Source organism: Dendropsophus ebraccatus, chromosome 8, assembly GCF_027789765.1.
Source record: "Dendropsophus ebraccatus isolate aDenEbr1 chromosome 8, aDenEbr1.pat, whole genome shotgun sequence".
Classification (NCBI taxonomy): Eukaryota; Metazoa; Chordata; class Amphibia; order Anura; family Hylidae; genus Dendropsophus; species Dendropsophus ebraccatus.
The window spans coordinates 121,958,989-121,985,599 of NC_091461.1; the positions used below are offsets into that span (position 1 = coordinate 121,958,989).

The window sequence follows — 26,611 nt, forward strand, 5'->3', positions numbered from 1 at the left end:
TGAGCCACCGTGCTAACCACTGAGCCACCGTGCTAACCACTAAGCCACCGTGCTAACCACTGAGCCACCGTGCTACCATTGAGCCCCCATGCTAACCACTGAGCCACCGTGTTACCATTGAGCCACCATGCTAACCACTGAGCCACCGTGTTACCATTGAGCCATTGTTCAGGTTTCCACCTCTGTCATCTCTTGGTGATTAGCTGCCGCGCCCCCTGCTGGTTGCACATCCCTAGGGTACTAAGGGGTCTGTGTGCACCAAAGATCGGCTTCCCCACCCATGCTCTCTGCCTATGGCCTCTATAATGGACTGCTGAGCAAGAAGGTTCCTATTGCTGTTATTGTTTTCTCTGATCCTGATAGGACTATTTTCCTGACCTACTGTCTGCTGCCTGCCCTGCTGTCTGCTGCCTGCCCTGACCTACTGTCTGCTGCCTGCCCTGACCTACTGTCTGCTGCCCTGACCTACTGTCTGCTGCCCTGACCTACTGTCTGCTGCCTGCCCTGCCCTGCTGTCTGCCCTGACCTACTGTCTGCTGCCTGCCCTGCCCTGCTGTCTGCCCTGACCTACTGTCTGCTGCCTGCCCTGCCCTGATCTACTGTCTGCCGCCCGTCCTGACCTACTGTCTGCTTCCTGCCCTGACCTACTGTCTGCTTCCTGCCCTGCCCTGACCTACTGTCTGCTTCCTGCCCTGACCTACTGTCTGCTTCCTGCCCTGCCCTGACCTACTGTCTGCTTCCTGCCCTGACCTACTGTCTGCTTCCTGCCCTGCTGCCTGCCCTGACCTACTGTCTGCTTCCTGCCCTGCTGCCTGCCCTGACCTACTGTCTGCTTCCTGCCCTGCTTCCTGCCCTGCTTCCTGCCCTGACCTACTGTCTGCTTCCTGCCCTGACCTACTGTCTGCTTCCTGCCCTGCCCTGACCTACTGTCTGCTTCCTGCCCTGACCTACTGTCTGCTGCCTGCCCTGCCCTGCTTCCTGCCCTGACCTACTGTCTGCTTCCTGCCCTGCCCTGACCTACTGTCTGCTTCCTGCTCTGACCTACTGTCTGCTTCCTGCCCTGACCTACTGTCTGCTTCCTGCCCTGCTGCCTGCCCTGCCCTGCTTCCTGCCCTGACCTACTGTCTGCTTCCTGCCCTGCCCTGACCTACTGTCTGCTTCCTGCCCTGACCTACTGTCTGCTTCCTGCCCTGACCTACTGTCTGCTTCCTGCCCGGCCCTGCTGCTAATCCCATCTCTGCCTGTCCTGACACTAGTCTGTCTATTGTGCTGACTAGCCCCTGCCTGCCCCGACCTCTGCCAGTCACTATTATCTGTCATCTCTTACACTACAGCACTCGGATTGGTCACCTGCAGCTATCAGAGACCAATGCTGCAATGTGTGTGATCTCTGCAGAAAAGACCAGATCCAGATCCCTGTATAGAGGTTAAATGGTAAAGACTACGGAGCCACGCAGACTCTGCTTCTCAGTATTACGGTACACAAAATCTTAAAGGGGTACTCTAGTTTCTTTCTTTCAAATCAACTGGTGTCAGAAAATTATATAGATTTGTAATTTACTTATATTTAAAAATCTCCAGTTTTCCAGTACTTATCAGCTGCTGTATGTCCTGCAGGAAGTGGTGTATTCTCTCCAGTCTGACACAGTGCTCTCTGTTGTCACCTCTGTCCATGCCAGGAACTGTCCTGAGCAGGAGAGGTTTTCTATGGGGATTTGCTACTGATCTGGACCTTACACGGCACAATTGTGACAACATCATAAAGGAGCGATTACCTTGTCTACCAGATCATTCCTCATTTTTATTGATTTTCCCGATGACAGCGCCAAAAGCCATCAGAGTGACGGCGTGTATTATTGTTATTATTATTATTATTATTATTATTATTATTATTGTGTATTATGTGTATTATTATTATTATTATTATTATTATGTGTATTATGTGTATTATTATTATTATCATCTGTATTATTATTATTATTATTATCTGTATTATTATTATTATTATTATTATTATTATTATTATCATTATCTGTATTATTATTATTTTTATCATTATTATCTGTATTATTATAATTTTTATTATTTTGCTGTTGTAAATCATTGAATTGTCTTATTGATGATCTGCTAGTCCATTCTGCCTATGGAGCCGATCCGATCCCTAAACCATTGCTGATATAACTTATACCTTTCACTGTCTGTATTAATAGCTTAGATTGTTCCATGTCAGCTATTAGTATCAGTCCTTAAAGGGGTATGCTGACATGCAAGTAAAATGATAAGCACCCTTTAAATGCTAGAAGCAGACGGGATTTACCAGGTATGCAGTACACTGCATATCAGGAACTGTCCAGAGCAGGAGAGGTTGTCTATGGGGATTTGCTGCTGCTCTGGACAGTTCCTGACATGGACAGAGGTGGCAGCAGAGAGCACTGAGTCAGACTAGAGAGAATACACCACTTCCTGCAGGACATACAGCAGCTGATAAGTACTGGAAAACTGGAGATTTTTAAATAGAAGTAAAACCACATCTATATAACTTTCTGACACAAGTTGATTTGAAAGAAAAAGATTGTAACCGGAGTACCCCTTTAAACTTGTTTGTTTTCTATCCACAAGATAAAAGGAATGGTGCTAAATTGTAACACCACACACAACCTGAGGACAGGGGTGGCGGGGATTTTCAAAAGAGCAACTATGTTGTTCATACCCTGGATAACCCCATTAATCCCTGTGATTATTTCCTATTGTGTGCAGTAAGGTTTCTCATTGTGAGGAGGTCGGCGATCCGTCTCCTGTCTGGGGTCTGCTATGCTTCCATTCACCACCAGAGGGCGGCAGAGATGCATCCTGTGGCAGCAGCAGCAGCAGTCGGTTATCCTGGCGGCTCCGGCGCTGGAAGCATCATTGTGGTCCTGAGGAGAGCGCTGGTGCTGAAGCTGCAGCTGTGAGGATCTCCTGCCATGCGTCTTCTCAGGAGTAAAGCATTCGGCATTTCGTCTATGGGATGGTGGTAAGAGAATTTGTCAGCCCTCCGCTGGACTCCTGCCGTCCTTTCATGGTGGTGATTTGGTGAAGCGCCGGGGAGGACTATGAGTGCAGAGTGCTCCAGTTACACCACAGTGGAGAAGGTGCTGGTTGGGGCGTTCAGCTGTCCGAGGGCGGACAGCGACCTGGGAGCCGTATACTGCTGTGGATTTAAGGACTTCAAGTACTGCTGCGATGACCCCAACAGCTTCTTCCCCTACGAGCACAGTTACATGTGGTGGCTGAGGTAAGAGCGCGCCCTCGTGCGCAGTACCGATGACTTTACGAACAAGGAGCAAACAGATAAAAGTTAGAGGTTACTTATTATTATGGCTCCCCGATGCAGCAGAGCTGAATATGTCATGTGGTTCTGGATAACGACTAATAACGAAACATTGTACCAAATGACAAACTGAGCTCTGCTACATGGATCAGGTCTAACTGCAGGTGCAGGGCTGCTGGTTACAGAATATCTCCCTGTGCTGCGTATAACGTACAGTATATACCTCCGGTTACTATGGTTGCTGTAGCGCAGGTCTCTGCATAGTTATATATTACTATGTGCTTGGAGGGGAGATCAAGGATGGGTAAAACATAGCTGCTTGTTTATACAACAGCGCCACATCTATCCTCAGATCACAGGTGGTATTACGCCTCAGCTCCATTCATGTTACAGAAACTGAGATGCAGTACCGCACACGACCTGACGACAAGAGTGGCGCATTATTCAGAAGGAAATTATATAAACAATCAGACACAATTACACACCAAGAAGAGAGTAAGGACCCTGCTCACAAAAGCTTACAATCTATGATATAGGTGACTGGTACAGCAGAAGACATCAGTATAGTGACTGGTACAGGAGGAGGAGACATCAGTGTAGTGACTGGTACAGGAGGAGGAGGAGACATCAGTGTAGTGACTGGTACAGGAGGAGGAGACATCAGTGTAGTGACTGGTACAGGAGGAGGAGACATCAGTATAGTGACTAGTACAGGAGGAGGAGGAGACATCAGTGTAGTGACTGGTACAGGAGGAGGAGACATCAGTGTAGTGACTGGTACAGGAGGAGGAGGAGACATCAGTGTAGTGACTGGTACAGGAGGAGGAGACATCAGTGTAGTGACTGGCACAGGAGGAGGAGGAGACATCAGTGTAGTGACTGGTACAGGAGGAGGAGGAGACATCAGTGTAGTGACTGGTACAGGAGGAGGAGGAGACATCAGTGTAGTGACTGGTACAGGAGGAGACATCAGTGTAGTGACTGGTACAGGAGGAGGAGGAGACATCAGTGTAGTGACTGGTACAGGAGGAGGAGACATCAGTGTAGTGACTGGTACAGGAGGAGGAGGAGACATCAGTGTAGTGACTGGTACAGGAGGAGGAGAAGACATCAGTGTAGTGACTGGTACAGGAGGAGGAGGAGACATCAGTGTAGTGACTGGTACAGGAGGAGGAGACATCAGTGTAGTGACTGGTACAGGAGGAGGAGACATCAGTGTAGTGACTGGTACAGGGGGAGGAGACATCAGTGTAGTGACTGGTACAGGAGGAGACATCAGTGTAGTGACTGGTACAGGAGGAGGAGACATCAGTGTAGTGACTGGTACAGGAGGAGACATCAGTGTAGTGACTGGTACAGGAGGAGGAGACATCAGTGTAGTGACTGGTACAGGAGGAGGAGACATCAGTGTAGTGACTGGTACAGGAGGAGGAGACATCAGTGTAGTGACTGGCACAGGAGGAGGAGGAGACATCAGTGTAGTGACTGGTACAGGAGGAGGAGGAGACATCAGTGTAGTGACTGGTACAGGAGGAGGAGACATCAGTGTAGTGACTGGTACAGGAGAGGGAGGAGACATCAGTGTAGTGACTGGTACAGGAGGAGGAGACATCAGTGTAGTGACTGGTACAGGAGGAGACATCAGTGTAGTGACTGGTACAGAAGGAGGAGGAGACATCAGTGTAGTGACTGGTACAGGAGGAGGAGACATCAGTGTAGTGACTGGTACAGGAGGAGGAGACATCAGTGTAGTGACTGGTACAGGAGGAGGAGACATCAGTGTAGTGACTGGTACAGGAGGAGGAGACATCAGTGTAGTGACTGGTACAGGAGGAGGAGGAGACATCAGTGTAGTGACTGGTACTGGAGGAGGAGACATCAGTGTAGTGACTGGTACAGGAGGAGACATCAGTGTAGTGACTGGTACAGGGGGAGGAGGAGACATCAGTGTAGTGACTGGTACAGGAGGAGACATCAGTGTAGTGACTGGTACAGGAGGAGGAGACATCAGTGTAGTGACTGGTACAGGGGGAGGAGACATCAGTGTAGTGACTGGTGCAGAAGGAGGAGACATCAGTGTAGTGACTGGTACAGGAGGAGACATCAGTGTAGTGACTGGTACAGGAGGAGACATCAGTGTAGTGACTGGTACAGGAGGATGAGACATCAGTGTAGTGACTGGTACAGGAGGAGACATCAGTGTAGTGACTGGTACAGAAGGAGGAGACATCAGTGTAGTGACTGGTACAGGAGGAGGAGGAGACATCAGTGTAGTGACTGGTACAGGAGGAGGAGGAGACATCAGTGTAGTGACTGGTACAGGAGGAGACATCAGTGTAGTGACTGGTACAGGAGGAGGAGACATCAGTGTAGTGACTGGTACAGGAGGAGGAGACATCAGTGTAGTGACTGGTACAGGAGGAGGAGGAGGAGACATCAGTGTAGTGACTGGTACAGGAGGAGGAGACATCAGTGTAGTGACTGGTACAGGAGGAGGAGACATCAGTGCAGTGACTGGTACAGGAGGAGGAGACATCAGTGTAGTGACTGGTACAGGAGGAGGAGACATCAGTGTAGTGACTGGTACAGGAGAAGGAGACATCAGTGTAGTGACTGGTACAGGAGGAGGAGAAGACATCAGTGTAGTGACTGGTACAGGAGGAGGAGACATCAGTGTAGTGACTGGTACAGGAGGAGGAGACATCAGTGTAGTGACTGGTACAGGAGGAGGAGACATCAGTGTAGTGACTGGTACAGGAGGAGGAGACATCAGTGTAGTGACTGGTACAGGAGGAGGAGACATCAGTGTAGTGACTGGTACAGGAGGAGGAGGAGACATCAGTGTAGTGACTGGTACAGGAGGAGGAGGAGGAGACATCAGTGTAGTGACTGGTACAGGAGGAGACATCAGTGTAGTGACTGGTACAGGAGGAGACATCAGTGTAGTGACTGGTACAGGAGGAGGAGACATCAGTGTAGTGACTGGTACAGGGGGAGGAGACATCAGTGTAGTGACTGGTACAGGAGGAGACATCAGTGTAGTGACTGGTACAGGGGGAGGAGGAGACATCAGTGTAGTGACTGGTACAGGGGGAGGAGGAGACATCAGTGTAGTGACTGCTACAGGGGGAGGAGGAGACATCAGTGTAGTGACTGGTACAGGAGGAGGAGACATCAGTGTAGTGACTGGTACAGGAGGAGACATCAGTGTAGTGACTGGTACAGGGGGAGGAGGAGACATCAGTGTAGTGACTGGTACAGGAGGAGGAGGAGACATCAGTGTAGTGACTGGTACAGGAGGAGACATCAGTGTAGTGACTGGTACAGGAGGAGGAGACATCAGTGTAGTGACTGGTACAGGAGGAGGAGACATCAGTGTAGTGACTGGTACAGGAGGAGGAGGAGGAGACATCAGTGTAGTGACTGGTACAGGAGGAGGAGGAGACATCAGTGTAGTGACTGGTACAGGAGGAGACGTCAGTGTAGTGACTGGTACAGGAGGAGGAGACATCAGTGTAGTGACTGGTACAGGAGGAGGAGGAGACATCAGTGTAATGACTGGTACAGGAGGAGGAGGAGACATCAGTGTAGTGACTGGTACAGGAGGAGGAGACATCAGTGTAGTGACTGGTACAGGAGGAGGAGACATCAGTGTAATGACTAGTACAGGAGGAGGAGGAGACATCAGTGTAATGACTGGTACAGGAGGAGGAGGAGACATCAGTGTAGTGACTGGTACAGGAGGAGACATCAGTGTAGTGACTGGTACAGGAGGAGGAGGAGACATCAGTGTAGTGACTGGTACAGGAGGAGGAGGAGACATCAGTGTAGTGACTGGTACAGGAGGAGGAGGAGACATCAGTGTAGTGACTGGTACAGGAGGAGACATCAGTGTAGTGACTGGTACAGGAGGAGGAGGAGACATCAGTGTAGTGACTGGTACAGGAGGAGGAGACATCAGTGTAGTGACTGGTACAGGAGGAGGAGGAGGAGACATCAGTGTAGTGACTGGTACAGGAGGAGGAGGAGACATCAGTGTAGTGACTGGTACAGGAGGAGGAGACATCAGTGTAGTGACTGGTACAGAAGGAGGAGACATCAGTGTAGTGACTGGTACAGGAGGAGACATCAGTGTAGTGACTGGTACAGGAGGAGGAGGAGACATCAGTGTAGTGACTGGTACAGGAGGAGGAGGAGACATCAGTGTAGTGACTGGTACAGGAGGAGACATCAGTGTAGTGACTGGTACAGGAGGAGGAGGAGACATCAGTGTAGTGACTGGTACAGGAGGAGGAGGAGACATCAGTGTAGTGACTGGTACAGGAGGAGGAGACATCAGTGTAGTGACTGGTACAGGAGGAGGAGGAGGAGACATCAGTGTAGTGACTGGTACAGGAGGAGGAGGAGACATCAGTGTAGTGACTGGTACAGGAGGAGGAGGAGACATCAGTGTAGTGACTGGTACAGGAGGAGGAGGAGACATCAGTGTAGTGACTGGTACAGGAGGAGACATCAGTGTAGTGACTGGTACAGGAGGAGGAGGAGACATCAGTGTAGTGACTGGTACAGGAGGAGGAGGAGACTTCAGTGTAGTGACTGGTACAGGAGGTGGAGACATCAGTGTAGTGACTGGTACAGGAGGAGGAGGAGACATCAGTGTAGTGACTGGTACAGGAGGAGACATCAGTGTAGTGACTGGTACAGGAGGAGGAGACATCAGTGTAGTGACTGGTACAGGAGGAGACATCAGTGTAGTGACTGGTACAGGAGGAGGAGACATCAGTGTAGTGACTGGTACAGGAGGAGGCATCAGTGTAGTGACTGGTACAGGAGGAGGAGGAGACATCAGTGTAGTGACTGGTATAGGAGGAGGAGGAGACATCAGTGTAGTGACTGGTACAGGAGGAGACATCAGTGTAGTGACTGGTACAGGAGGAGACATCAGTGTAGTGACTGGTACAGGAGGAGGAGGAGACATCAGTGTAGTGACTGGTACAGGAGGAGACATCAGTGTAGTGACTGGTACAGGAGGAGACCTCCTAAAACTATAGGAGATGGGGCTGAGCTAGGGTAAATAGATAACACAGTATAATACAAACATTTGTAATAAATTTAAAGCCTACTGAGTAAAGAAACATATAAGTAAACATGTAAGTATACACCAACAAGGAGAAGCCATCCAGGTGACTGTGAGTGAGTATACACCAACAAGGAGAAGCCATCCAGGTGACTGTGAGTGAGTATACACCAACAAGGAGAAGCCATCCAGGTGACTGTGAGTGAGTATACACCAACAAGGAGAAGCTATCCAGGTGACTGTGAGTGAGTATACACCAACAAGGAGAAGCCATCCAGGTGACTGTGAGTAAGTATACACCAACAAGGAGAAGCCATTGCATGGTATCATCCTGAATGTGACGTGACAGTATATGACATGTTCTATAGAGGCAGATGGATATACTACCAGAGCGTCTTCTCTGTATACTTCGCCCCCTGTGACATCATTACAATAGTTATTATTCTGAATACAATTATAGCCAGAAAGATGGACGCCGCCCCCTCCGATTATTACACAACGTTATGTAATAATACATCTGTCTCGGCCAATGGGGGTAGTGGGGGATTCGGAAATATAGACATTGCCATCAGCGGGAGACACTCTCTAATGGATATATATATATATATATACCTGCTGTATTTTACATTCTGCGGATTATCTGATTTCCTTCTCAAGTGGTTTTTTATTGATCTCGGCAAAGCGAGGAGCCAGAATGCAGCAATAAAAAGTGACGTCCTGACATAAACCATCTGCAGAATATATGGGGGATACAGGAACCCCCTCCTCCTCGTGCAAACACATTGCAGCTATTACTAGACAGATCACTGCCGTGTGCCCGGGAAAACGTCCAAAGAATATAATGATAGTGAGCTGGCCGAGGATAGCCGGGTATACAGGGGTCCAGCTGACAATTAGGCTTGCCTCTTACTGCTGCATCATACACACTCAGCTCTTCTACATCAAAATACACACACATAGCTCTACTACATAAATGTACACAAACATACAGTGCTACTACATCAGTATACAGAAACAGATCTCTGCTACATCACCATACACAAACAGCTGTTACATACAGAGATACACACAGCTCTGCTATATAAATGTACCTACAGACATACACACCTCTGCTACATCACCATACACAAACAGCTGTTACATACAGAGATACACACAGCTCTGCTACATCACCATACACAAACAGCTGTTACATACAGAGATACACACAGCTCTGCTATATAAATGTACCTACAGACATACACACCTCTGCTACATCACCATACACAAACAGCTGTTACATACAGAGATACACACACCTCTGCTACATCACCATACACAAACAGCTGTTACATACAGAGATACACGCAGCTCTGCTACATCACCATACACAAACAGCTGTTACATACAGAGATACACACACCTCTGCTACATCACCATACACACAGCTGTTACATACAGAGATACACACAGCTCTGCTATATAAATGTACCTACAGACATACACACCTCTGCTACATCACCATACACAAACAGCTGTTACATACAGAGATACACACACCTCTGCTACATCACCATACACAAACAGCTGTTATACAGTATATAGAGATACACACAGCTCTGCTATATAAATCTACCCACAGGCATATACACAGCTCTGCTACATCACCATACACAAACAGCTGTTACATACAGAGATACACACAGCTCTGCTATATAAATGTACCTACAGACATACACACCTCTGCTACATCACCATACACAAACAGCTGTTACATACAGAGATACACACAGCTCTGCTACATCACCATACACAAACAGCTGTTACATACAGAGATACACACACCTCTGCTACATCACCATACACAAACAGCTGTTACATACAGAGATACACACACCTCTGCTACATCACCATACACACAGCTGTTACATACAGAGATACACACAGCTCTGCTATATAAATGTACCTACAGACATACACACCTCTGCTACATCACCATACACAAACAGCTGTTACATACAGAGATACACACACCTCTGCTACATCACCATACACAAACAGCTGTTACATACAGAGATACACACAGCTCTGCTACATCACCATACACAAACAGCTGTTACATACAGAGATACACACACCTCTGCTACATCACCATACACAAACAGCTGTTACATACAGAGATACACACAGCTCTGCTATATAAATGTACCTACAGACATACACACCTCTGCTACATCACCATACACAAACAGCTGTTACATACAGAGATACACACAGCTCTGCTACATCACCATACACAAACAGCTGTTATACAGTATATAGAGATACACACAGCTCTGCTATATAAATCTACCCACAGGCATATACACAGCTCTGCTACATCACCATACACAAACAGCTGTTACATACAGACATACACACAGCTCTGCTATATAAATCTACCCACAGACATACACACCTCTGCTACATCACCATACACAAACAGCTGTTACATACAGAGATACACACAGCTCTGCTATATAAATCTACCCACAGACATACACACCTCTGCTACATCACCATACACAAACAGCTCTGCTATATAGAGACAAACACACACTCATTATCCCTACAGTATCTGTATCTGGACTATGTGACTAATCACATGACTATGACATCACTAAAGGTCCTGCAGGTTCTTCATCTCTTGAGTTCTCAGATGAGGCTTCTACATGTGGGAATCCACATCACCCCCAGATTCCTCCCCTGCCCGGCCCTCATCTCACTCCTCCCATCCATATATCTTGTTGGGCTCCTGCATCTACCCAGCAGCTTATCAGAGCACATAGATCTTCAGAGGAGAGCAATGCAGAGAGACACAGCAGCCTGACCCCTGACCCCTGCATAAGATGGCGGATATGTCACATGATCCCTGTACAGGAGGCTCCTTGTCCTGTACTTAGATCAGGGATGGGGAACCTCCGGACCTCCACTGTTGCAAAACTACAATTCCCATCATGCCTGGAGGGCTGAGCCTTCCCCCACCGCTGCCATACACCCTCATTCCTGCACATCCTTGACGCTTGGCGAGGAGCCACGTTCAGCTACATTTTGGCCGTTGTTCGGGTCTTGTTAGTTGTATCTCCGACAGTAGAAAGTCTTTTGCGCAGATGAATTATTTCTCCTACAATGAAAACCCATCTGAACATTCATTTCTAGTCATTCAGGAACAATGAACCCGAAGGCCACAGAAACCCATTGTCAGCCGAATGCTAAACAACCTAGAACATCGTCGGACACAACGGATACGTATTTCCATGGAACATCAGACAATTCCAGTCGAATTTCAAAAACATTAAGCATTTTTTTTGTTACTGTTTGTTTATATGGTTGTTGGTCTTCTTTTTACTTTATGTGATTGGAGCCGCGCGCAGCGTAGACCGCTCTGTCGATATCTCGAGTGACCTGACACGCTTGGCCTCCAACCGAGACCGAGATTGGTAAAAACGGCCATTGATTGCTGCAGATAGAGCACATTGTTTGGTTCTTGTTATGTTTTCTTGGTATCGATTCTCCAGAGGACGAAGCGTCAGAGATTCTCACCGAGCGCAGACGCTTTTTGTAAAATTGGATGAAATAATAATCAAATGTTTCTTCGTCTTCGGCCGTAAAGTTTTCTCATGGTTTTTTTTTGGCCCCTTTGAAGATTTACTACATTGGAAGTACCTGCCGTACACTCTCCATTGCTGAGATAAAGGGATTTTAGTACAAGATGATCCTTGTGTGGATAGCACAGCGACCGGCCATGCTATTCACATGTGCAGTGAGCCAGGCAGCCCAATGACTGGTTACTTTGGCGGCCCATCGTGCATTTGCCCAGTTCACCGCATTGCCAGTCCGGGCCTAACTATTTCTACTTTTCACTAAATAGTCAGGAGGGCGGAACCTTTTGCAAAAGGGGGTATGAATGTTAAACTATGGGATTGTGATTAGGAGGCTGAGGGGACGTGAATTGTGATTAGGGGGCGGGATTATGAAGATTCTAATTAGCAACCTTGAGCCTAATGGTAACTCCCTACTTTGCAAAAAAGTCCCCACCTATTTGACCATTTAGTGAAAAATACAGACAGTCAGCCAAATAGTAACCCCCCCCCCCCCCCCCCCCATATCTCAGGAACAGAGGCGTTGACTTGAAATCAGGACATCCCAAGGCCATGGGGTAAAAGAAGTGGGACTTTTTAGGACTGACCACAGGTCCCTTTAAGCCTCTTCTCCCTGTTTTCAGTGACGACCGCTGAACCTCTTCTCACTACTGAACTGCACAATCCTCAGATATAGTAATATAATATAGTAGTCAGCATTACTACTCCATACAATTGTCCAAAAAAAGGCTTAAAAAAATTTTTTTTAAATTTTTTGGGCAAAAAAATGGCCCAATGCAAAAACAAAGTATAAAAAACACTTCAAATCTCGTTGACTTTTTTTGAACACATGTAAATTCATCATGAGATGAGTGAGGGGTTTGATTGGCCGATGCCTCCCCTGTACGATGTCCCACCTGTGCTGGTACTTGTAGTGCATAAAGGGGAGCAATGAGCAAATGCAGCAATATTACAGTATGGTTTATTTGTCTGTAAGTGCATTAAATTCAAGTGTCAACTTTAGCCCAAAACATAGAGAACAGAACATTTCTGAATTTCTTCTGCTATCGGCCATCTTGGTCTTGTTGGGGCAGGGGGCTCAGAAATGGAAACAGTCAGCAAGTAGTGTGTCCCTGCTGGGGTCTGTACTGCTATTGGTCCATTGTGTAGACATTGAGTGTGTGCTCTTGTCTCTGCAGCGTGGGGGCGCTGGTGGGCTTGTCCATAGCTGCGGTGGTCCTGCTGGCGTTCATCATCACCGTCTGTGTCCTCTGCTATCTGTTCATCAGTAACAAGCCGCACAACAAGCTGGACACCGGGCTGAGCCTACAGAGCACAGGTGAGACCTCAGTATACAGTATATACCCGGGGGGATACAGAACATAATGCTCCTCCCACCGTAAAAAGGATGAAAACATAAAAACTGCCGGCAGATTCACAAAGGGCTACAGTATATACCACGAGGAGGATAGAGGAGGCCGACAGCGAGCAGGATAGAAAAGACACAAAGAAAAATGACAGGCCTGATAAAGGGTTCAAGTGGTAAAATTAAAGTATACAGATTTGTAAATCTCCAGTCTTTCAGTACTTATCAGCTGCTGTATGTCCTGCAGGAAGTGGTGTATTCTCTCCAGTCTGACACAGTTCTCTCTGCTGCCACCTCTGTCCATGTCAGGAACTGTCCAGAGCAACAGCAAATCCCCATAGAAAACCTTTCCTGCTCTGGACAGTTCCTGACATGGACAGAGGTGGCAGCAGAGAGCACTGTGTCAGACTGGAGGGAATACACCACTTCCTGCAGGTGGCAGCAGAGAGCACTAAAGTGTGTATTATGTTATCTATCTATGCAAAAACCTGATAGAAGACAAGAAGTGCAATAGGGGAGTGTACAGTCAGGATACGCTCCATGTGACCTCACAGGACACGTAGTGGGACACTGCAGTAATGCCACAGGTTATTTATGCAGATAATGTCACCGCCATGCGTCCACCTCCAGGCACGTACTACAAGGTGATGCGTCATTGGCATTTCTCGTACTTCTATTGCGTGATTAGAAATCTATTTATTCCAACTATTCTCTAAATTGACTCTTGTGATTACGAAATTGATTCCTCTATAACTCAATAAAGGTTTTTTTTCCGATAACTTTTTCCTAGAAGCGTTCATCAATATCTGGTTGGTGGGGGTTCCGCTCCAAATACAGTATATACTGTGTATAGTATATAGCTCTGTGTATAACTTGGTACATGGTTATTATTATAATCCCTGCTCCTGCATGGCTTAGGTGTCCAGTGGGCGGTGCTAATCAAAGACTGAAAGCAAACTCTATGCATGAATGCTGCTAATCAGGAAACAAGACCGCCCATTGGACTCCTAAGCCCAAGATGAGCATTCATTTCATGGTATATTACATCTTATTATTATTATTATATATTATTATTATATATTAATCTGCTCTGACTATAACACAATGCTCATAGATTGCACTGCAGTCTTATGGTGTCAGGTTCCCTTTAACTGTTCCGCTCCCAGGTCACAGTCCTCAGAGCTGCCAGACGCATTAGTTATGGACATAGATGGCGGCTAGGAGTCAGATTGGAATTCTCCAGTCTTGCAGTACTTATCAGCTGCTATATGCCCTGCAGGAAGGGGTGTATTCTCTCCAGTCTGACACATTGCTCTCTGCTGCCACCTCTGTCCATGTCAGGAACTGTCCAGAGCAGGAGAGGTTTTCTATGGGGATTTGCTGCTGCTCTGGACAGTTCCTGACATGGACAGAGGTGGCAGCAGAGAGCACTGTGTCAGACTGGAAAGAATACACCACTTCCTACAGGACATACAGTGGCTGATAAGTACTGGAAGACTGGAGAATTCTAAATAGAATTTAATTACAAATGTTGACAGCTCATGTGTTTTTACCCTAATCTCTGGTGCGTTAGCACTGTGATCATCCAGCGTTGCCCCCCCCCCCTCCCTTCGAGGGCCCCCTAGTCGCTATATGGGCCATGTCAGTACTTGGAACCCACAATATGTTTAAGCCTGAAGGATAAAGAAGTGGGATCATTACTGCGGATACATACGTTATTGATCTCTTTGGCACCTATGACCACCTGTATATACTGCAGACATGTTTCTCATTATCTGTTCCCATAGGATTCAGGTGAATACTAATATGTAGTGAACAACACTAGATATATCACTGCCGGTCCGGGGCGTTTCTGTATACTTGTGTACACGCTGACCCTATAATAGACGGAGAGAACATAAGTCCACGATTAACAATTACCAGAAATAACATAAATTAGAATAAAACATAAAGCCGATGTTTCCTTAGTGCGATATATCAGCTTAATGAAGTCAATTAGGTAGAAAAGCTGTTTACATAGGGTCGGCTGGCCGGCTGCCACGGATTGCCGCTGCCGGAGAGTTCTTTAATGAGAAAAAGTGTTCATTTAACATTGAAGTGAAGATGAACCATAACAAAGTGCTGCAGTGTGACGATAAGACGAACAAACAGCGTTTTAATCTTCCGTAAAGTGTAACTGAGAGCCACCTATTCTCCAGTCTTTGTCTCGGATCAGTAGTGGCGTTACGAACAGGATGAGATCCAGTTTTCTCATTTTGTTTTGGTCTTTTGGGCATGTCATTAGATATTAATCCAAATGAAGTTAGACGGTAGGAGAGACAGGAGCCCAAGCTGTTTCGGAGCAGATTTATATAGACGCCTCATTAAGTAACATCCCAGACACTACTACGCTGACTTTAGTGGTAACCACAGTGTATTGTTTATTACAAATGCAAATGTAATCAGGATTTTATTGTCCCACAGTGATTACCGCCTGGTGAGTGAACATCTCCTATATGATCCGTACATACATGAAATGATATCTCATTTTATTCAAACTACTATCAGGATAAATTCTCATTTGTCCCGGGGGGGGGGGGGGGGGGTATGTTAGAGTCCAACTACCTGATCTTTCTCTCCCTTTTTTGTGACACCCCCATGGAAGGATGGATGGTCGGAAGGTTTGCCAGACATTAAGGTTTATAGACAGCATAAGACATTGGGTTTTACTGGACACCATTGGAGCTGATGTGTAAAAGTTGGTTGAGGCCTGTTGGACAATGGGACTACCATGCTCTTAGGAACTTCTGGAGAAGGTTCTGGCTACTGGCTGTTTAGGGGTGCTACCTCCCATAGGTGGCACCAAACAATAAACTCTCTTCCTTCTGGAGGAGATCTACTTTAGTTTACATATTTTTGTCCCAGTGGAGCATCGCATGGCCTTAAAGACTCCACAGTCCTCTTTGCTGTACTTCTTAAAGGGTTTTTTGAATTTATAGTAGTTGTCCTCTATCCTCATGATATGGGACAAGTATCAGGGGATTCTGTAGACCCGGTTGGTGCGCCACTCTAGAGATCTTCAGGGGGCCCAGAGGTCGGACCCTCCTCAGTCTTATTGCTTATCTTCTATGTTGTGTATAGGGGACGAGTCATATTAAATTTAAAAACCACTTTAAGGAGAAAACTAACCCACTCAGTCCTTTGCTCAGTTAAAGGGAATTGTCACGGACAGAGCTTGCCCGACCCCCAGTAGAGCCCCAGACACTTAGGGGCCTAAGTCCCTGCAGCCCTCGCTTAACGGGGTCGTGGAATAGGCCCAGTAAACGAGCTAGCAGATCGGCGCTCGTTTACATCATTGCTCGGTCCGTGGAATAGGGCCCTTACTCACTCACCGCTCCAGTGATTTCCTATGGACGTTGCACTCATCCCTTCTAATTTACATATTGAGCATGCAGAGCGTCTGGCAGCGATTTTTGATAGTTGTCAAGTCTTATGTAGTCAGTACCTCATCTCTTTGACAGCTTCGTCTGTCCAGGCATGATGGGATTTGTAGTCTTGTACCACCTGGAGGGCCGCAGGTTCCCCGTTCCCAGTATTAGACTATGTTCACACTACGTATTAGACCGGCCCCGCCGGGTCACGGAACGGCCGGTCTCTGGCCGGATGATCTTCCTGGCTGCAGAGCTCTGATGCGAGTGCATTAGCGCGCACCCCCATCAGAGCTTCCCATAGCGCACAGTGAAGTAAGGGCCGGAGCTGCTCGCTTCACTGTGTGAACTGAGAGGGTTTCCTACGGCCGCAATTCATTGTCAGTCATTTGCGGCGCCGCACGGGATCCCGGCCGAAGCGTATACGATGTGTCTATGCTCCGGCCGGGATCCCATTGAAAATAAGGCATTGTTCCACATCACAAAAAGTACGGCCGTTGTTGCCGATGGCAACAACGGCCGTACTTTTAGGTAGTGTGAACAGCCTTAAGGTTGAAGTTATTCGTACATATACAAACCAGTGTGAATGAAGAGCGGGGCCATCATTTCGGAGGATACGGCATGGTTTATAATTCATAACGGATCTCGGAAGGGTTAGAATAGTCCAGAAAAGTGCGTTTCTTCTCGTTGTAAAAACAATTTGCGGAAACGAGATTTTGAATGATAATAAGGGAATTAGTATTCCTTTGTGGATTACGACTAATTAGGACTCGTGTCTCGGCACAATATTTCCTAAAATTCCTAATGAACTAGTTTAGGCCTCCGACCCCCTGGGAAGCTTCTAAATCCGTATCCTCTGGGCTATTAGAGCTGGAGGCGAGATCTTCTCTCACACTTGAGATCCTCATGGAAGTGGCCGTCCTTCTCTGAAGAAACCTTCCATATAGAAGTGTTATTAGCGTTCAGTCCTGAAGGACACAGCGCGCGTCCATAGCGCCTCCCTATTCTATCTGCATCGTGGTGATGGGTCCTCGGCAATTGTGCGCAGTCCGGAATAATGGCCATTGTACAGGGAGGATTTGTAAAGGATTGTATTATTTGCTGTATTATTCTTCTCCATGAATATGAGAGTCAATGAACGGACTCCATCGCTCCTGAATGGCCGTCCATAAACTGCATTGTTGGTTTCAATGCCGGGTTATGACTCAAGGATAAACTGCATCTTCTATAGACAAAGCAAAGTATCTGAATGCTGGTGATTCATGGTAACCTTGAAACTATGGCCAGGTGCGTGCTATTCCTCAAGGCCGACAGTAATAGAAGGCGACGACCTACATTACATCATATACAGTATGACATCACATAGGAGAGAACCTCTCTATAACGTAAGGCCATTATATGCTTCATACATGCGCAATGTGATGTGGGATTGTGTCCACGGATCCTGGTCCTGGGGTCTGTCTGTCTCCTGGGGCCGGTATTTGGGCTAAAAACATCTTTTATTCCTGCTCTAAGGTGTCAACCAGGCGGGGCCTAGAGTATCAGTGCCCTACTAGGCCCAGCAAAGACGGAGATCCCGCTCAGGGGGGGTGACAACAGAAGAAAGGCGGACAGCGAGGCGCTGCAGTTGTTTCTAGCTCGAATACCAGCCCCAGGAGGCAGTCAGACCTCAGAACCAGGAATACAGTAATGAAGACAACAGAACGGTACAGGTAGTTTGTGGGGGGGGGGGGGGGGGGGGTTCCCGTGCCCATTTACTTGGCGGTAAAGCCAGCGGAACCTGTATAGAAATAGATGAATCTTTACACGGACTTCAGTGCTTAAACTTAGTGATGCTGAGGAGGTGCTTGAAGAAGTAGAAGAGAAGAGGTAGTTGTAGCAGTGCTTGAAGAGTTGAGAGTAGAGTAGAGTAGCGTAGTGGAGTTGGTTGAGGGAGTCCTAACCCAATGTAGCAATGTACTCTGCCGGAACTTGGAAGAAATATACTGTAGTGAAAGTTACTTGTACCCATGTATAGACTTTGGTCTGACCACCTTGTGCCCTACAGTGTCGAGTGACCCGTCCTAATAGGGTGATATAAGCCCCAGTCGTGGTTACCTGGATGAAGCTAAGCTCCCGGGGGTGTCCCAGTTACCTGCACTGTGAGATAGGATACGTATACCTTCTGGTAGCTTTGTCCTATCCAGGCTACTTCCTCTTTGTGTCTCAGGATACTGCTCTACACTTTTTAGACTGGTTCATGGCGTGGGCTAGGATGTTCCTGGACTCTTCTCCCTTGTACGGTTTAGCACTCCATAGTAGATATAGTAAGAATACTGTAAGAACTGGTTGTCTGTAGCTGCATCTGCATACACACGTGTCTTAGACTTAACCAACTAACACACTGAACTGACTTCCTCCCACATGGGGATAACTAACTCCTCCTACAGGGGCTGTGTGTGTGTGTGTGTGTGTGTGTGTGTGTGAAGAGCAGAAGAGGTTTTCTACGGGGATTTTCTGCTGCTCTGGACAGTTCCTGACATGACATGGGAGAGCACTTTGTTAGACTGGAGAGAATAAACCACTTCCTGCAGGACATACAGCAGCTGATAAGTACTGGAAGACTGGAGATTTTTTAATAGAAGTAAATTATAAGTCTCTGGCCATTTCCAGTCAGTTGATTTGAAAGAAAAAAACAAGCCCTTTAATGACTCCATTCCCTTCTTTTTCTGGCCGCCTTAGTAAATCACGTCTTGGACGCTACATTTAAACCGAAATAATTACAGAAGTAATTGACCTGGTTTCATCTGACGGAGAGCGAGGCAAAGATTACCGCTGGTAAGGATAAAATTAAAGTAGAGAAATCGATGTTGCCTATAAATATGGCTTAATGCGAGTAACGGGGAGTACAGAACGTTACGGCTCCATCCACTTCATCACATGTCTGATCGGCACATGGGTCACGGCTGTCAGGTCAAGTGGCTTCCGGGAACATGAAGTCCGTCCTTGTGAATCACCGAGACGACTGTAAAGCGGCTTCACCCACTTGGGGATAAGTGGCCATATCAGGTCCGGGGTTATTGGCGAGGAAGCAGGTGTTGTGTCACCGAGACCCGACTATTAGCTGCACAGTCTATTATAGTCCTCCATTGTATTAAACAATAGGCGGCTGAAGTCCCCGAATTCATCATCACCGGCTCATAATACCTTTTGTGTTCTTGTCCATTGGGACATGTGTAAGTGGCATGTGGGCAAGTCTGATACAAGAATAGTCAATGTTGCCGGGAACAGGTTGTCTTTTGGTGCCCAGAGCCCATCTTATAGAGGGTATTACTGCAATATGCTGCCGTATGTAGTGAAGAATGGGAAATCTCTGCCAGGGACAGCTCAGACTTAGAATAAGCATGTATACTATAGCTGCCTATGGGGGGAAAGGTGGAGTAGTCGGGGCAGCTGAGGGTAGTAGTTTTAGAGATGTCTTTTGTGGTTCTGACCCCTCATAATTTTTGTCAATGGGGATCCACACAAGATGGAAGGTCTTTGTCCCCGGGGGTATCTGGAAGCCTACAAAGAGTAAAGTGCTGCAGGAGAGTCCTTGCTCAGCTGTTCCCTCTCCTCTTTTGACAATAGATAGCAAATGGATCAGGATTCTATTCTTTTGGGGCCTACAAGTCTTTGATTACTTGATTATAGCAGGTGTTAACTGGGAACTGGATCTTACCTGTGTGAGGTCGTAACTGAGCGCTGATCAGCGTGATCGGCACTTGTTCGTGGTGCCTTTACATAGCAAAATTACAGGGAACCTGGCACTGCGACAAAGCTATTTGATCTATGGCCATCATATTATAGAGCAGGAAGAGCTGAGTGGATTGATATATATCTTTGTGGGAAAAGATTCCCAATAACTTGTTGATTGAAATCCCTACTAATTCAGTGTTAAGGAGTCCAGTGGGCGGAGTCACATAGTGGACTGGACTCTTTAGCATGGAGACGTCACAGTTAACTATAAGCACTCATTAGAGCTTATAGTTAAAGGTGTGGGGTCGGCAGGAGCGGGGCTTCCCACGGCGGGGAGCGGACATACCTGGGACATGGTTTTGACGGAACTGTCTCCTGTCTCAAAATCTGGACAGTCCCAGCAAAACCGGCACTGTTGGCAACTATGTAATTGCCGCCACCTTATCATTGTCACCACATCATCCGGTCACCACATCATCCGGTCACCACATCATCCAGCCACCACATCATCCAGCCACCACATCATCCAGCCACCACATCATCCGGCCACCACATCATCCGGCCACCCCATTATCCTTCAGTCACTCCATTATCCTTCAGTCACCCCCGTAGTTCTGTGCCGCTCGCGGCGGTAATGTACTCTATGCTCCGGTGAGCCACATGAGACCAGGGCACGCGGCGGCCCTGTCTGTTCTTTTCTTCCGGAGCTTTTTGTATCAGTAATTGAAAATACTTCGAGCGTGAACGGACTGAGATCCTTTTTTCCTGACAGTTATTTCTTTTTATTGAATCTAAATGGCATCTAAAAAACACAGATTTCTGGGAAATGCCGTCATTGGATTCGACTTAGTGACTCAAGTTAAAAGTCTTAAAGATTTTCAGGCACAACGTCGGCTCTTGTGTTTTCAAGGTCCCTTATGAAATCCATTTAGAGTGATCCTCCGGCAATTTAAAGGGGTTGTCGGGTTCACACTACCGCTTCTCTCACGTCCCATTGGGTCATCCCTGAAACCATCTATTAGCTCTGAGCTCTGAGCGGCCATTGGAATCAGTGAGAGTATTGATTCCTGTTCGTCTTAAGGTGAATGTACCACTAGATACATCGCTTCGGGTTTTTCATATGAACAGACCCACGAGAATGGGGATCGGCAGTGCACATGCACGTCCACCATTCATTCAGTACGGCCAAACATTGTTACGTACGGAAGTAGATTTTAGAGGTGCTTGGACATGGACATTGCAGCTTCTTTTACTAGAGGGACAATTGATCTCTGTTCTCATGATCAGTGGACGGGGATGATGTTTAATCTTGGCATCAGCCCATTTACACACATACTAATGCACATTTGTGGCGGTGCTTCCTAGAGGCCCTTTAAGCTTAGAGTTACAACAACATATACAGGCGAACGGTTCTTATAAAAATTATTGCAAACCTCTCCTGCTCCGGACAGTTCCTGACATGGACAGAGGTGGCAGCAGAGAGCAGTGTGTCAGACTGGAGGGAATACACCACTTCCTGCAGGACATACAGCAGCTGATAAGTACCGGAAGACTGGAGATTTTTAAATACAAGTAAATTACAAATATGTATAACTTCCTGAAACCAGTTGATTTGAATTTTTTTGCCAGAGTGCCCCTTTAAATGTCTGAATCCAGAACCAATGGGATTCTGGCACTGGCTCTTTAAATTACATTTGATCTTCTTGTCCTTGTGTCAGGAAGCTGAAAGGTTTGCGGTGAGTGATCTGATGAAGAAGAAGGAAGGAACAAAGTTATTGTTTTACAGCAGATTTAGAGACTGAGCTAATAACAAGGTTCACACACAATAGGAACGTGAATAATTATAAGCAGAGCAACAAGATACAAAGAAGTAAATAGGAAGAAAACAACAGGAGACACTTAAAGGGACGGTGTCACCTTAATTTTCTCTTACCGATTAGAGTCAGATACTAAAACTTCTTCTTTTATTCTAATCTGTCTCTATTTTCTTACTTAAATTTTTTATATTTCCCTATTTGTACATTGTTATGGGGGCGGCCCATTGCCTGGGCTGTTCTTAACAGCATTTAGTAACCTTCTTTACAGCAAGACTCATGGACATAGACCACAATAGACAGACTATCCCCTTGAGGTGAATGTGAGACATTACTGAGCGCGTTGTGTGACCTGAGAAGAGGTCATTCCACAGGGAGCTGCTATTGTCTCCTCTATCTACTGGTGTCACATGACGCTGCAATGCTGTGCAGATCACTTTACTGCAGCCTCCTCTTATCACCACAGACACAACAGGAAGTCTCAGCTTAGTTTTAGCCCCAGTGGTGGGAATGAGAACTGCAACATATCAGGATTATTATATAATGTAGATAGAAAAATGGAAAATTAGACAAATGTCACCAAAAATTCTTTAAAAATGTTTACCATAAATTATTTATACAATAAGTCATTTTCTGAGGACACTGTCCCCTTAACTATACAGCACACAATAGTCCAGGGGGTCTGGGCTGAGGGGGAGGGGGGCACAGTTACATTGCTGCGAGTTACCGGACTGATGGCCTCTCCAGCTATTATACTCCCCAACTCTTTCAGAAAGTCCTAACAGATCCTGAATAGCTTCCTAATTCACAGTCATCCAAGCTGTGCATTACATTACAGATAAGAAGACTGAATTAGAGATTAACATCCAGAGCTGAATTCACAATTCTTTAGGCTTCAGAGCAGAAATCTCCCAGAATTCCTTATTTGTGCGGTGATGTATAGTCTTTTCCTGGTAATGAGTTATTGGAAACCATCAGTAATCTTTTTACCTTATTATAATCTGACACCAAAATTGCTGCCAGTTTTATTTTTTCTAGAAGCGTGACGGTCCGTACAGTATGAAGCCGCGCGGCGTATCTGCCAATGTGTCAGCTTTCAATTACAGACGATACGTATGAATATTCAGCGTCTAATGGTGTTTATTTATCTGTAATTCACTGTTCACACATTCCTGATACCGGGAGAGCTCTCAGGTCATCACATTACTACTGCGTGTTTCTCTGACAGCGGCTTCATCAGGTGACAGTGTATGATGGCTGCCAAACTTAGAGGGAATATATAAACTTGTACATCTCTTTTTTGCTGTGTGTGATTCCAGCATAAAAATTATGTGACGACAATAGTTGTGTCTGCTGTGTGTGAGGCCAATCTTTTAAGTGATGCTCAAGTTTGAAGTGAAGTTCCATGGTGAAACCATTTTTAAGGGGTACTCGTGATGTCATAAAGTTATACAGATCTGTAAATTACTTCTGATAAAAAAAATCTCCAGTCTTCCAGTACTTATCAGCTGATGTATGTCCTGCAGGAAGTGGTGTAATCTCTCCAGTCTGACACAGTGCTCTCTGCTGCCACCTCTGTCCATGTCAGGAACTGTCCAGAGCAGCAGCAAATCCCCATAGAAAACCTCTCCTGCTCTGGACAGTTCCTGACATGGACAGAGGTGGCAGCAGAGAGCACTGTGTCAGACTAGAGAGAATACACCACTCCCTGCAGGACATACAGCAGCTGATAAGTACTGGAAGACTAGAGAGTTTTAAATCGAAGTAAATTACAAATCTGTGAAACTTTCTGAAACCAGTTGATTTTATAAGAATAAACATTTTGCTTGAGTACCCCTAAAGGAGACCTTAGGGGATATTGCTACACCAGACAGTGACACAGTGATCCTATGTAGCCCTAAAACCTTATCGTAAGGGTCCCACATACTGGAACAATACAGCATATTGGAGGACATTTTAGGAAATCTCATCTACAGGCTGCGACTTGAAGAAGGAACAGATAGTGAAGCTTTGCAGTTTGTTTTTTTTTCATTGGCCTCAATAACAAAGTCAGAATTCACAATAAATCTGCAAATGTGGATTCAATACTTCCCCATTTTTAAGACGTTATCAGAGGATTAAAAAATGTTGTATGTGGTTGAGGGGGGTGAGGTAACACTAAAAGGTGGTCACAGGCTCCCGATGCCAGAACATGTGCCCTGCGCCATGACCTCATCTCATGCCGCCCTGTAACATGTATATAACAAAAGTCTGGTGCAAAACCAGGTCTATATTCTATTATCTACAGGTGTGTATTCTATTATCTATAGTACAGGTCTGTATTATCTATAGTACAGGTGTGTATTCTATTATCTATAGTACAGGTGTGTATTCTATTATCTATAGTACAGGTGTGTATTCTATTATCTACAGGTGTGTATTCTATTATCTATAGTACAGGTGTGTATTCTATTATCTACAGGTGTGTATTCTATTATCTATAGTACAGGTGTGTATTCTATTTTCTATAGTAGAGGTGTGTATTCTATTATCTATAGTACAGGTGTGTATTCTATTATCTATAGTACAGGTGTGTATTCTATTATCTATAGTACAGGTGTGTATTCTATTATCTATAGTACAGGTGTGTATTCTATTATCTATAGTACAGGTGTGTATTCTATTATCTACAGGTGTGTATTCTATTATCTATAGTACAGGTGTGTATTCTATTATCTACAGGTGTGTATTCTATTATCTATAGTACAGGTGTGTATTCTATTATCTACAGGTGTGTATTCTATTATCTATAGTACAGGTGTGTATTCTATTTTCTATAGTACAGGTGTGTATTCTATTATCTATAGTACAGGTGTGTATTCTATTATCTATAGTACAGGTGTGTATTCTATTATCTATAGTACAGGTGTGTATTCTATTATCTATAGTACAGGTGTGTATTCTATTATCTATAGTACAGGTGTGTATTCTATTTTCTATAGTACAGGTGTGTATTCTATTATCTATAGTACAGGTGTGTATTCTATTATCTATAGTACAGGTGTGTATTCTATTATCTATAGTACAGGTCTGTATTATCTATAGTACAGGTGTGTATTCTATTTTCTATAGTACAGGTGTGTTTTCTATTATCTATAGTACAGGTCTGTATTATCTATAGTACAGGTGTGTATTCTATTATCTATAGTACAGGTCTGTATTATCTATAGTACAGGTGTGTATTCTATTTTCTATAGTACAGGTGTGTTTTCTATTATCTATAGTACAGGTGTGTATTCTATTATCTATATTACAGGTGTGTATTCTATTATCTATAGTACAGGTGTGTATTCTATTTTCTATAGTACAGGTGTGTATTCTATTATGTATAGTACAGGTGTGTATTCTATTATCTATAGTACAGGTGTGTATTCTATTATCTATAGTACAGGTGTGTTTTCTATTATCTATAGTACAGGTGTGTTTTCTATTATCTATAGTACAGGTGTGTTTTCTATTATCTATAGTACAGAAGTGTATTCTATTATCTATAGTAGAGGTGTGTTTTCTATTATCTATAGTACAGGTGTGTTTTCTATTATCTATAGTACAGGTGTGTATTCTATTATCTATAGTACAGGTGTGTATTCTATTATCTATAGTACAGGTGTGTATTATCTATAGTACAGGTGTGTATTATCTATAGTACAGGTGTGTATTCTATTATCTATAGTACAGGTGTGTATTCTATTATCTATAGTACAGGTGTGTATTCTATTATCTATAGTACATGTGTGTATTCTATTATCTATAGTACAGGTGTGTTTTCTATTATCTATAGTACAGGTGTGTATTCTATTATCTATAGTACATGTGTGTATTCTATTATCTATAGTAGAGGTGTGTATTCTATTATGTATAGTACAGGTGTGTATTCTATTATCTGTAGCACAGGTGTGTATTCTATTATCTATAGCACAGGTGTGTATTCTATTATCTATATTACAGGTGTGTATTCTATTATCTATATTACAGGTGTGTATTCTATTATCTATAGCACAGGTGTGTATTCTATTATCTATATTACAGGTGTGTATTCTATTATCTATAGTACAGGTGTGTTTTCTATTATCTATAGTACAGGTGTGTTTTCTATTATGTATAGTACAGGTGTGTATTCTATTATCTATAGTACAGGTGTGTATTCTATTATCTATAGTACAGGTGTGTATTCTATTATCTATAGTACAGGTGTGTATTCTATTATCTATAGTACAGGTGTGTATTCTATTATCTATAGTACAGGTGTGTATTCTATTATCTATAGTAGAGGTCTGCATGG

At 45.2% G+C, this 26,611-nt stretch overlaps 1 protein-coding gene across 1 annotated transcript in view; it reads left to right on the forward strand.

Moving 5' to 3' along the window:
* Window positions 1-2,922: 2,922 nt before the first annotated feature.
* Window positions 2,923-26,611, forward strand: part of SHISAL2A (shisa like 2A) — a 36,821-nt gene continuing 13,132 nt past the window's right edge. The window contains exons 1-2 of the mRNA XM_069979497.1: window positions 2,923-3,274; window positions 13,186-13,325. Coding sequence (XP_069835598.1) covers window positions 3,093-3,274; window positions 13,186-13,325 — 322 coding nt within the window. The 5' untranslated portion in view covers window positions 2,923-3,092. The remainder of the gene's footprint in view (window positions 3,275-13,185; window positions 13,326-26,611) is intronic.